The sequence below is a fragment of the Nansenia antarctica genome (assembly GCF_963989245.1).
Source record: "Nansenia antarctica genome assembly, chromosome: 11".
Taxonomy (NCBI): Eukaryota; Metazoa; Chordata; class Actinopteri; order Argentiniformes; family Microstomatidae; genus Nansenia; species Nansenia antarctica.
Genome location: NC_137681.1, coordinates 8,841,012 through 8,853,985, shown reverse-complemented (window position 1 = coordinate 8,853,985; position 12,974 = coordinate 8,841,012). Strand labels below are relative to the sequence as shown.

Genomic DNA, 12,974 nt, shown 5'->3' with positions numbered 1-12,974 from the left:
CAAGGCAGGCAAGGGTCAAGTGTCCATGCAAGCCCTCCTACCTTAAGTAGAGGGAGACAGATTACAAGCAAAACTGTGAGACAATTGTAGATAAGGCCTACGTATTACACACCAGACTTTATTTTATTTTACAAAAGCAAGAACTTGATGATATCATTCAAATGAATAATGCATTGTGTCTGAGAGACAGTCCTGAACTGTCAACTGTAGGCCTATATGTATGTATGTTGATCTGCTTGCTGTCATTCCTCCGGTGTCGCTCCGACCCGCAGGGTGCGTTCGTAAACGCGCTCTGGAAATCGGAACAGCACTCACGGAACGCCTCTTGTCCAATCAAACGACTCGGTCGCTCCGTGACGTCGAACCCAGTGTTGTGCTCCGGCGCTCTCGGAGCGACTTTACGAACGCCACCCGGCAATGTCCGGATGTTGGACGTGGCACAACCGCTTACGAGTGTTCCGGTGAATGTCCGCTTTCAGGAGAGCGACCGAGGCAGGGATTATAGCGAATTCTCGGTCAACACTTTACGGAGAACCGGTGTTGAACAACCAGGGCACAACCGAGACTCTTACATTCAACCGTTTTTGAGGTGGGTATCTGGACTTTTAACCGTCAATGTTTTGGTGACCATTCCTTGAAAGAAAAACAGAATGATTCCGTGCTTAGCCTTTAGCGAGCTAACCTGCTAGCCTTTAGCGAGCTAACCTGCTAGCCTTTAGCGAGCTAACCTGCTAGCCTTATAGCGAGCTAACCTGCTAGCCTTATAGCGAGCTAACCTGCTAGCCTTTTAGCGAGCTATGTTGCGCTAGCGGGACACTGCGGTTGTAAGCTAGGCTAGGCTAGGCTAGGCTACAGCTGATCTCAACCGATGATCCTAGTTCGTGAAATGTCATCATGGAACTCAGTGTGTGTGTGAGTGTGTGTGTGTGTGGGCCCAAACTACACAGCCAGCTAGCTAGCTTAGCCTGCTAGCTCACTGTACTCGCCAGCTGATAGGAAGGTTAGCCGTTGGTTCGTCTAAACAGCTACTACCCCCCTGTGACATTTATTGACTGACTTAGCTGACCATTTTCCGTTTACTTTGGACAAGTCAGAAGCATTCTGGACAGCCAGGAAATCATTCATGTTTGTCTTAGTAAGCTAACAAACTAGCTAATAGTAACAACCCCTGTGTCTGCTCTGGAACTAGTACAGTTGACTCTGCCTGCCTGTGCTAAGCTAACACAGTCTGTTAAGACAGAACTACACTAACTGACAACCTCTTATTTCTCAAACAAACTCTTGTTCGTTGTTGTCTTTTCTCTGATTTGCTCATCCATGTCAACTTTATGATCAGAAAGTCAAAGTGTCACAGCTAGTGTGTGTGTGTGTGTGTGTGTGTGTGTGTGTGTGTGTGTGTGTGTTAGCTCAAATGACAGTGGTTCCCCTATCAGGCTCGCCTCCTCTGTGACATTTGGAGGAGCTTTTATCTGAGGACAGATGTATGATCTAACTTCCTAACGCCTGGGAAATTATTACAACCCACATTATGCTTCATAAGGTCCCTCACCCTTCACCCATTCTACATCATTAAAGACACAACAACACCGCAGATTTCATCATTTTATTGACCAAACAAATCCTTCAGTAGCTTCAGACTCTGCTAGAAGAAGTACGCCTCCATAGGACTGTCCTCATTGGTGCAACTGCTTTATTATGAACAGCCATTAATACACAGTCTGTGATTTTGTGTGCCTTTAGTTTTAGTCAGATTATCAACATAGATACATACACCTCACACTGGAGTGTCAAGCTAAGTTCACGTTGTCTTCCTGTGTGTGTGTGCGGACATGCAGCACCTTTCTGTACTGTAACTAGTTGTCTTTGCGACTAGACGTTTCACTGCCTGGTGATCCTTTTTGTTCAGTTGGCACCAGGTTGACAGCTCCATCCATCCATCTCCATCCTACCAGGAAGATGTGGGTCATTTAACAGCAGGGCCCCCCCCTCTCTCTCTCTCTCGCTCTCTCTCTCTCTCTCTCTCTCTCTCTCTCTCTCTCTCTCTGTCTCTCCCTCTCTCTGTCTCTCTCTCTCTCCCTCTGTCTCTCTCTCTCTCGCGCGCTACCGTGATCCAGAGATATTGTATTTCTAACCCAGTGGCACCTGCGACAATGAATTATTGAAAAGGCCTCTCTCTGTGTGTTGTTTGAACCCGTGGTTCTTCTTGTCATCAGACGTTATTGACACCCCCAGTTAAGTAACGTTAGCTAGGCTGTGTGAATCCCCGGCATTGTTGTTTTTTGGAAGAGGCCAGCCCCCAGCAGCAAAGCCGTGGGGTTTTGCGTTGAATGTTCCTGGTCAGTTTCTGGCTGGTCACACAGTACGAATCATGGCCTCATTTCTAACATTTTGCATTGGTTGCAAGGGAAATCGTCTTGACTGCCAAACAGCTCAGCTCAGCTACAGAGTACAGACTTGTTGATTATAAGAGACACACTGACTGGCCTGTCGCCAACATGCGTGGATGAGTGAACATCATCTCATGTTTATTGCTAGATCATTCCCAAGTCCCAGCTAGGCACGTCAAGTTGAACTGACAAGTTGAACTGACATGATGTTTTAGACTTTTCCTTACACATAACCTTCTTCAACCTTTCACTTCTGTGTTTATTGGGGAAAGTGGTTGCAGTCCTATCTAGGGACATGCATGTAACACTTGGGAGATCGGGTGCATTATGTAAAACTAATTCCAGAGGCGTGAAAGCGGGGGAACGTGTCTTTCTGTCACTTGTCATGCTGGGACTGCTCACGCAAAGCCTCAGGTTGCAGGAGGAAGGTGCAGTCTGAACTTGAAGGCGTGGTTGTGTCACGAACACGGAAAGCTAATAAAGGTGTTTCTTCTGTGGCGCCAGGGAACACCACGTGACTACCAGCGTGTATACGTACTGCACCTACACACACATCCTCTCGTTTTCTATGACAGCAACACCAGACATCAATGCTTGCGTATATGCTGCTGAAAAAGATGTTGAGATCTCAAGGGGTCCCTCTCACCTTGTCTCTCTCCTTCATCTGCACTGGTCAAGGTGGAACCACACTTAGGTGGAAAGAATGCTGCACCCACCCTTGAGTTTGACCTTTCACCTTTCCCCGTTCACTCACATCAGTGCAGGTGAAGGAAGAGGGGAGACAAATTCACTTCAGACAGTTGAAATGCACCTCTTGGTTATGAGCTGTCTGATGCAGTCCTGCAGTAGCCCTGACTTCAGGACCCAGGCTCTGAGAAGTGCCGCGTCGGGCAAATACCCCAGGGCTGAGCAGAGGCTGCAGGGTTCGACATTAACGCTTGCCCGCTTCCCTGGGGCAAGTAAAAAATTAGCCGGGTTTGTTTGTGCGAGACCAGCGTCGTCGGCCTCGCGCAAACAAACCCGGCGAGTTTTTCACTTGCCCCCTGGCAAGCGGGCAAGCGTTAATGTCGAACCCTGGGGTGTTACGCAGGGCAACTCAGAGTGGCAGAGGACCCTCTCTGATCAATACACTGCACCTGTTTCCACAGGCTCTGGTGCACCTCTCAGCACAGGTAGACAGAATTGACACAACTCTTGATGATCGATGACTGACCCACTCTGTATCTCTCTTGCTCACTCTCTCTCTCTCTCTCTCTCTCTCAGATTCAGGGATGAACTGAGGATGAATGTGAACCAGCAGACTCCCATGGCGTCTCCGTACGGCCAGCCCCAGCCCGGCTATGCCCAGCCCGGCTACGCTCCCCTAGGAGGGGGCTACCCTGCCCCCTACGCTCCCTACAATGGCCCAGCCACGGCCTACCAGCCTGGGGCCCCACCTCAAGGTACAGCCATTGTGTCTCTGCCTGTCTCTCTGTCTGTGTGTCTGTGTGTGTGTGTGTGTGTGTGTGAGTGAGAGAAAGAGAGAGAATCCACTAGGTGTAGGGTATCTATTTTTCCCTGGCAAGGTAGTGTCCCTTTCTCTGTCTCTGTGTTTCTACATTGTCTGTGTTTTAGAACACTCAGCCAAGTCATATCTCATATATCTGTGTGTGTACTATGGAAACAGGCCAGCTTAGTCCTGATTTATGGGTCAAGCTTTCACAGAACTCTGCGGCATTAGCACACCCACCCTTCTCTTCACTTCTCGTCTGTCTGTGTCTGTGCGTACGTCTGTGCGTACGTCTGTGCGTACGTCTGTGTGTACGTGTTCCTCCAGACTTTCACTCTTCACCCCCTGGCTATCGCCTCTCTTCCTCCTACCCTGTATTCCTCTTACCCTGTATTCCTCTTCCCATATCTCTTCTTGTATTTCAGGTTACTCTCCTTATGCAAGCTTTCCCTCTAAGGCTGTGACAGCCAACCCAGTCTCTGACCTGTCCTCTCCTATTGACTTAGGTAAACTGCCTTCTTTCTCTCTGCTCTCCCTCACCCTCTCCCTCTCTCACACCCACACCCTTCTGATCATTGGCGCCACTGGACCTTTGCTTTGCCAAACAGTGACTCAACTAAAGCCCAGAGAGTTGTCTTGTGACCCCACCAAATGTACACAACGTTTGATGTTATATTTTAGCTGTAACACAGTATCTAGCTGCGACCCCAATAAAGGGACTATCCGCAGCCTGCCAGTGGATCATGATTGACCCACTATCTGGCAACCACTGGCTTCCATCCCCCATCTCGGACGTCTCCTATAGTCTTCAATGCTAGACACCTATTTAGCAACTACAGGCATGAGTGGCAGTGGCACCCCCCCCCCCCCCCCCCGAAATGTCATCAACTCTGCTCCCAGAAATGAACTACACACAGATGTCTAACACACCCATGTCTGTCTCTTCCCCCGCCCCCCCCCTCTCTCTCAGGTCCCGGCAGGGGTCCCCCTACCTCTGGGGCCCCCCCTGTCTCGGCCCCCCAGGCCTACGCGCAGTACGCTCAGGGAGACACCCAGAACGGACCCCCACCTATGGCCCCGCCCACACACAGGTGAGACCATAGATCAGTTTTGTGTGTGTGTGCGTGCGCGTGTGTGTGTGTGTGTGTGTGTGTGTGTGTGTGTAGGACTCTGCTGACGATGTTCTCTGTTTCCAGGCCTGCCGTGTCTCAGCCATACAACCAGGGGGCGCTGAACCTCTCTGGGCCACATCCCTCCTACCCCCAGCAGTACGGGGCTCCGCCCAACATGCAGCAGGTGACCAATCAGATGACAGGGATGCAAATCGCGTCCGGCCCCCCGACCCCTGCCGGCCCGGGATACGGTGAGACAATCAGCCTGTCGATTATTTCAGTGACGGTGACACGCTGCTGACCGTGTGAGCTGTGTGTTGTGTGTGAGCTGTGTGTGTGTGTGTGAGCTGTGTGTGTGTGTGTGAGCTGTGTGTGTGTGTGTGAGCTGTGTGTGTGTGTGTGTGTGAGCTGTGTGTGTGTGTGAGCTGTGTGTGTGTGTGTGAGCTGTGTGTGTGTGTGTGAGCTGTGTGTGTGTGTGTGAGCTGTGTGTGTGTGTGTGTGTGAGCTGTGTGTGTGTGTGAGCTGTGTGTGTGTGTGTGTGTGAGCTGTGTGTGTGTGTGTGTGAGCTGTGTGTGTGTGTGTGTGAGCTGTGTGTGTGTGTGTGAGCTGTGTGTGTGTGTGAGCTGTGTGTGTGTGTGAGCTGTGTGTGTGTGTGAGCTGTGTGTGTGTGTGTGAGCTGTGTGAGCTGTGTGTGTGTGTGTGAGCTGTGTGTGTGTGTGTGTGAGCTGTGTGTGTGTGTGAGCTGTGTGTGTGTGTGTGAGCTGTGTGTGTGTGTGAGCTGTGAGCTGTGTGTGTGTGTGAGCTGTGAGCTGTGTGTGTGTGAGCTGTGTGTGTGTGTGAGCTGTGTGTTGTGTGTGAGCTGTGTGTGTGTGTGTGAGCTGTGTGTGTGTGTGTGTGAGCTGTGTGTTGTGTGTGAGCTGTGTGTGTGTGTGTGAGCTGTGTGTTGTGTGTGAGCTGTGTGTGTGTGTGAGCTGTGTGTGTGTGTGAGCTGTGTGTGTGTGTGTGTGAGCTGTGTGTGTGTGTGAGCTGTGTGTGTGTGTGTGTGTGAGCTGTGTGCTGTGTGTGAGCTGTGTGTGTGTGTGTGAGCTGTGTGTTGTGTGTGAGCTGTGTGTGTGTGTGAGCTGTGTGTGTGTGTGAGCTGTGTGTGTGTGTGAGCTGTGTGTTGTGTGTGAGCTGTGTGTTGTGTGTGAGCTGTGTGTTGTGTGTGAGCTGTGTGTTGTGTGTGAGCTGTGTGTGTGTGTGAGCTGTGTGTTGTGTGTGTGAGCTGTGTGTGTGTGTGAGCTGTGTGTGTGTGTGTGTGTGAGCTGTGTGTGTGTGAGCTGTGTGTGTGTGTGTGTGTGTGAGCTGTGTGCTGTGTGTGAGCTGTGTGTGTGTGTGTGAGCTGTGTGTTGTGTGTGAGCTGTGTGTGTGTGTGAGCTGTGTGTGTGTGTGAGCTGTGTGTGTGTGTGAGCTGTGTGTGTGTGTGTGAGCTGTGTGTGTGTGTGTGAGCTGTGTGTGTGTGTGTGAGCTGTGTGTTGTGTGTGAGCTGTGTGTTGTGTGTGAGCTGTGTGTTGTGTGTGTGTGAGCTGTGTGTTGTGTGTGAGCTGTGTGTTGTGTGTGAGCTGTGTGTTGTGTGTGAGCTGTGTGTTGTGTGTGAGCTGTGTGTTGTGTGTGAGCTGTGTGTTGTGTGTGAGCTGTGTGTTGTGTGTGAGCTGTGTGTTGTGTGTGAGCTGTGTGTTGTGTGTGAGCTGTGTGTTGTGTGTGAGCTGTGTGTTGTGTGTGAGCTGTGTGTTGTGTGTGAGCTGTGTGTTGTGTGTGAGCTGTGTGTTGTGTGTGAGCTGTGTGTTGTGTGTGAGCTGTGTGTGTGTGTGTGTGAGCTGTGTGTTGTGTGTGAGCTGTGTGTTGTGTGTGAGCTGTGTGTTGTGTGTGAGCTGTGTGTTGTGTGTGAGCTGTGTGCTGTGTGTGAGCTGTGTGTTGTGTGTGAGCTGTGTGTTGTGTGTGAGCTGTGTGTTGTGTGTGAGCTGTGTGTTGTGTGTGAGCTGTGTGTTGTGTGTGAGCTGTGTGTTGTGTGTGAGCTGTGTGTGTGTGTGAGCTGTGTGTTGTGTGTGAGCTGTGTGTTGTGTGTGAGCTGTGTGTTGTGTGTGAGCTGTGTGTGAGCTGTGTGTTGTGTGTGAGCTGTGTGTGAGCTGTATGTTGTGTGTGAGCTGTGTGTTGTGTGTGAGCTGTGTGTGAGCTGTGTGTTGTGTGTGAGCTGTGTGTTGTGTGTGAGCTGTGTGTTGTGTGTGAGCTGTGTGTTGTGTGTGAGCTGTGTGTGAGCTGTGTGTTGTGTGTGAGCTGTGTGTTGTGTGTGAGCTGTGTGTTGTGTGTGAGCTGTGTGTTGTGTGTGAGCTGTGTGTTGTGTGTGAGCTGTGTGTTGTGTGTGAGCTGTGTGTTGTGTGTGAGCTGTGTGTTGTGTGTGAGCTGTGTGTTGTGTGTGAGCTGTGTGTTGTGTGTGAGCTGTGTGTTGTGTGTGAGCTGTGTGTTGTGTGTGAGCTGTCGAGAACCACTGAATTGACGCTGTCTCTCTGTCTCTCTCTCTCTGTCTCTCTCTCTCTCTCTCCCTCTCTCTCTCTCTCTCTCTCTGTCTCTCTGTGTGTCTCTCTCTCTCTCTCTGTCTCTCTGTGTGTCTCTCTCTCTTTCTCTCTCTCTGTCTGTCTCTCTCTCTCTCTTTCTCTCTGTCTCTCTCTCTCTGTCTCTCTCTCTCTCTCTTTAGCCCAACCTCCCAGCTCTCAGCCTCCAATCAGCGCAGCCTACTCTGCTGCCCCTCCCTCCTACACCCAAGCCCCTCCCCCTATGTCCGCCGCCCCCTCCCAGCCCCCCCACCCCAGTGATCCCGCCGCGCCCCAGTCTTACTACGGCGGCCCCCCTCCTCCGTCACAACAACAGCCTTTCCCTTCTTCTGCGCCCCCTCCCTCACAGCAACAACCCTTCCCCCCCTCCTTCTCCGGCCCCGTCCCCCCCAGCCAAGCCCCGGCCCCCCCGGTGTCCCAACACCAGCAGTCCTTCCCCCCCGCGCAGCCCCCCTACTCCTCCGGCCCCCCTCTGGCCTCCCAGCCTCCCTACGCCGGGCCCCCCCCTCCCTCTGCCCAGGCCCAGTTTCCCCCCCAAGGCCCCCCCCCCTCCTCTCAGGCCGGCCCCTACTCTCCCTCCGGCCCCCCCATGGCCGCCCCCCCAGCCCAGTACCCCGGGCCCATGCCCCCCCAGCCCCAGCAGTCCCAGCAGGCCCAGCCTTCCCCCTACCACCCTGGCCCCCCCCCTCCCAGAGCCCCTCTGCCGCCCACGTCCATGTCCCAGCAGGCCAACCACCTGCCACCCGGACCCCCGGGTGCCATGCAGCAGGGCCCCCCGCAGCCGGGCATGCAGGGAGGGTACCCCCCCCAGCAGAACGGTGAGGACACCGCCGCTAGAACCCAGCCTGGTCTCTCTTTCTGTCTCTCTCTCACACACACACACACACACACACACACACACACACACACACACACACACACACACACACAGTTAGACCACAACCAGTCCTCAGATAAGATCAGTAAAATATGACATTGCGTGCTTGTAACCTGAGGTTTTCTTGTCTGATTTAAGCAGCGTTTGATCTCTAATCTCTAAATCAGCAACTCGTTCGTTTTTCGAGTTTTCCCTTTTACAGACAAAATAAGTGAGAAACAGTTACCCGAATCAAACGCTGTTTAATCGGAAAAGAAGACGTACAAGAACCCGTACGCATCACTACTCCTGTTCGCTATTCACAGCTATTTGGAAGACATCCCAATTGGAAAAATGTATGGGGATTTTCGGCTGAAAAATAACTAAACATTTTGGACTCAACCACTGTGCCTCAATGTATGTCGCTCTTGTATGTGTCTCCCTGTATGTCTCCCTGTATGTGTCTCCTGTATGTGTCTCCTGTATGTGTCTCCTGTATGTGTCTCCTGTGTCTCCTGTATGTGTCTCCCTGTATGTGTCTCCTGTATGTGTCTCCTGTGTGTGTCTCCTGTATGTGTCTCCCTGTATGTGTCTCCTGTGTCTCCTGTATGTGTCTCCTGTATGTGTCTCCCTGTATGTGTCTCCTGTATGTGTCTCAGTGTTTCCCCTACCATTGCCTTGGGGGGGCGGGCCGCCCTCCCAACGGAACCCCCCGCCCCCCCAAGAAAGAGGAATTATTACGGACGTAGACACCAAACATCTGACAAGCAGGCTAAAATATGCGCGTTTTTTAAATGCACCCAACCCGAATCTGGCGAGTGGCAAGCCCATAGGCTCGTTGGTAACGTTAGTCCGCCGTAGTCTCGCATAGGTCTGGCTATCTCCACATTTCGCGCTGTGCCAGCGCTGGAGAATAATACAAGATTTTGCGCTAGTGTGCGCGCGAGACGCGAGAGTTTTTGCCGGCTGTGATGTCTGCAGATTGAAAGTAAGCGAGTTGAAACGTTAGCAAATATAATTGCTGAGTGTTCTAACAGAGCAAGTTGGTTCAAATTGGTCGTTATTATTGTGACTAGAAAGTGTCTGACTATAGTTCCATAGTGTAAATAGTGTCAAAGAACTAGCAAGCTAGCTAGCTCAGAGTAGATGAGATGAGCTAGTCTCCTTGCACACTTGCCAGCTAAAGAGCTAACTGGAGGCACTTTATTATTTTACTTAAAGTAGATATACTATCTTTCTTATTCTACTAGTGTTGGGCTTCATGGTAATACCATAATGGCATATTTACAGTACATGGACAGTTGATTGAAGCATTGGAAATGTCAGTTTTTTATAGTTGGACATACGAACAAGACAAGAAGACAAGAACCAGGTGAGAAAGTGGACAGGTAGTCAAGACCATATAAGTAAGTAGCCTTGAGAACCGATGGTTCTGGAGCCTAATGGCCCATAGGGAAGGAGCCTATCTCCTGTTTCCGTAGCGTGAGGCGGCTTAATGTACAAGTACACCCCTGGACATGACGCTGGTATGAGGCAGGGTCTTACCCCCTGCGGGGGGGGGGGGTCCATGCAACGGTCCATGCCACCCCCCCAAGGCAGCAAACCTAGGGGAAACACTGTGTCTCCTGTGTGTGTCTCCTGTGTGTGTCTCCTGTGTGTGTCTCCTGTGTGTGTCTCCTGTATGTGTCTCCTGTATGTGTCTCCTGTATGTGTCTCTGTATGTGTCTCCTGTGTATGTCTCCTGTATGCAGCTGAAGTGTGTTTGTCTGGTGGTCTCCTCAGGTGCCTTCGGCCAGGTGAGAGGCCCCCAGCCGGGCTATCCAGGCCAGTATCCGGCGCAACCAAACTACGGCGCTCAGCCCCCCGCCCCGGCGCCCGCCCCCCCGGCAACAAAGAGACTCGACCCTGACTCCATTCCCAGCCCGGTAATAGACACACACGCCTAACTGTGTCCCCCAGCTTTGTATTACACACACACACACACACTTCCAAACTCTATCCCCAGTCCAGTACTAGATACTAGACACACCTTGTCTTAAGATCTACGGTTACAATGGTGTGTCTGTGTGTGTGCACGTGCGTGTGCGAGAGAGAGAGAGATGCTGTGTGTGTCAGAGCTCAGCATGTGATGGTCTGCTTCTGCATCTCTGCATCTCTCAGGATGTATAACTAATCAATAATCAATACACTCATATTCTATTCTGGCTAAAAAGGGGGTGGTGAGGGCGGCGGGGGGGGAGGGGGGTGGGTGCTAACAATCAGGCTGCCTGTGCTGAAGTCTCTTTCACCCTCTTCTCTTTCTGTCCCCTTTTTTAAAAAAAACGTTCTTTGTATTTTTTTTTTTTAATCTTTCTGATTTTGTTTTGATTTGCCTGACAAAAAAAATCTGTTTGGGATGTAAAGCAAGGGACAGACCTGCCGGCTGTGCAGAAATCCAGACATAGAATAGACCCAGACGCTATCCCCAGCCCAGTAAGTCTCCTGTCTGTCTGCCCCCCCCCTCCATACACCCCCCCACCCCACCCTGTCCTGCCCGCCTCACTAACCCTGACACCCCTCTCTAACCCTAACCTGTCACCTTCCAGATCAGTGGTATTCAAAACTCTTTCCAGTCGAGTTCCTTCTGCGCCCCCCCCCCTCCCCTCTCTGCTCCACCCGCTTCACGACAGGGACATTGGCAATAGCAACCGTAACCACGCCGATTCCCTAACCGCTTAGCGGCCGCTAAACCCGCTCTGCCGTTCTGGCGTCTGAGAACGTTCGGGATTTTAAGATTCCGTTCCGATTATGTCGGATTTTTCCAGGATCGTCGCAATTTTAACCCGACACTTTGAATACTTCTGCTCTAAACACCCCCTCCCCATCCCCCAACCCTGGCATGTTAACACCACCCCCCCCCCTCTCCTCCCCTTCCACCCTCCCCCCGACAAACTGAGCACACCAATGTCTCTGTGACATTGCGTGGAGGTCCAGGGTGAGATGTGATATATGTTGATCCTCTGGACTCTGGAGAGACTTCCAGTGGCTGTGACCTTACTTTACCTTGTGTGCTGATTGCTGAAGGAGTGCTGGTGTCAGCCAACCAAGTCACTCTCCCACTCTCCCTGGATCCCTGGGTCTGGTCATTGGTGCGCTCTGTGTCCCACGCCCCGCCCCCCCCCGCCCTCCCTCACACCCCCTCCCTAACCCAGCATGCCAGCCTGCAGTGTCTCCCCCCCCCACCCCCACCACGGTTCCTAGCACCCTCTCACACGTAGCCGTCATTGCTCACACTTCGTTCAACGTATGTTGAAGTGGTCTCGTCTTGAGGTTCTGGCGGACCAACGTGTCAAACTTGGCCTTGATTGACAGCAGATAAACAATGACGTTACTCTGTCACTTCCCTCCCCCCCGAAGGCCAAGTTTGAGTGGTTGGGATTCCAGCCTCACAGGCGCTGTGTGCCATGTTCTGGGGACCAGGTTGGTGTTGGAGAGGCGGTGTTGGGGGGTGTTGGGGGTGTTGAGGATCCGTCATCATAGATGCCGGTCACTGGGCACCTCTCACACCTGCTGGTCGTGTGTGTGGGTGTGTGTGGGTGTGTGTGTGTGTGGGTGTGTGTGGGTGTGTGTGGGTGCGGTTCCTCAACCATTCATTTGTCTGAATAGATAGAATAGCGTAGCTGTGTGTGTGTGTGTGTGTGGTGTGTGTGTGTGGTGTCAAAGTATGAACTCTTATGTTGCTCCGCTGCCTCCCCCCTCCCTCCCTCCCTCCCTCCCCCAGATCCAGGTGATTGAGGACGACCGGGCCAAGAGCGTGGAGCCCTTCACTACCGGGGTCAGAGGTCAGGCCCCTCCTCTCGTCACCACGAACTTCCAGGTTAAAGATCAAGGTAGGGCTGCTTCCTGTTTCATCATCATCATCATCATCATCATCATCATCTCCACCACCACCAAGAAGCAACATAGTCGCTGCTTACAGGAAGTCTGATGCCACCTGACTGACCATGCAAGGAGAAGAGCTTGTATGACATATTGTGTGTGTGTGTGTGTGTGTGTGCGTGTGTGTCTGTGTCTGTGTGTGTGTGTAGGAAACGCCAGTCCGCGGTTCGTCCGCTGCACAGCCTACAACATGCCCTGCACTGCTGACATGGCCAAACAGTCCCAGGTGCCTCTGGCCGCCGTCATCAAACCCCTCGCAACGCTGCCCCCGGACGAGGTGAGACGCACACCCACACCTTCTCCTCTCCCCTCTCCTCTCCTCTCCTTTCCTCTCCCCTCTCCTCTCCTCTCCTCTCCTCTCCTCTCCTCTCCTCTCCTCTCCTCTCCTCTTCCCTCTCCTCCCCTCCTCTCCCGTCCTCGCCCCTCCCCTCCTCCTCTCCTCTCCCCTCCCCTCCCCATCTCCTCTCCCCTCCTCCTCTCCTCTCCCCTCCCCTCCCCTCCTCCTCTCCTCTCCCCTCCTCCTCTCCCCTCCCCCCCTCCTCTCCCCTCCCCTCCTCCCCTCCTCTCCTGTCCCCTCCTCCTCTCCTCTCCCCTCCCCTCCCCTCCCCTCCTCCTCTCCTCCTG

At 52.6% G+C, this 12,974-nt stretch overlaps 1 protein-coding gene across 1 annotated transcript in view; it reads left to right on the top strand.

Annotated features, from left to right (window-relative positions):
- The first annotated feature begins 461 nt into the window (after positions 1 to 461).
- sec24c (SEC24 homolog C, COPII coat complex component) overlaps positions 462 to 12,974 on the top strand; it is a 22,977-nt gene continuing 10,464 nt past the window's right edge. Inside the window, exons 1-8 of the mRNA XM_080542052.1 lie at positions 462 to 589; positions 3,651 to 3,829; positions 4,847 to 4,967; positions 5,073 to 5,239; positions 7,720 to 8,394; positions 10,215 to 10,357; positions 12,193 to 12,301; positions 12,500 to 12,627. Coding sequence (XP_080398178.1) covers positions 3,670 to 3,829; positions 4,847 to 4,967; positions 5,073 to 5,239; positions 7,720 to 8,394; positions 10,215 to 10,357; positions 12,193 to 12,301; positions 12,500 to 12,627 — 1,503 coding nt within the window. The 5' untranslated portion in view covers positions 462 to 589; positions 3,651 to 3,669. The remainder of the gene's footprint in view (positions 590 to 3,650; positions 3,830 to 4,846; positions 4,968 to 5,072; positions 5,240 to 7,719; positions 8,395 to 10,214; positions 10,358 to 12,192; positions 12,302 to 12,499; positions 12,628 to 12,974) is intronic.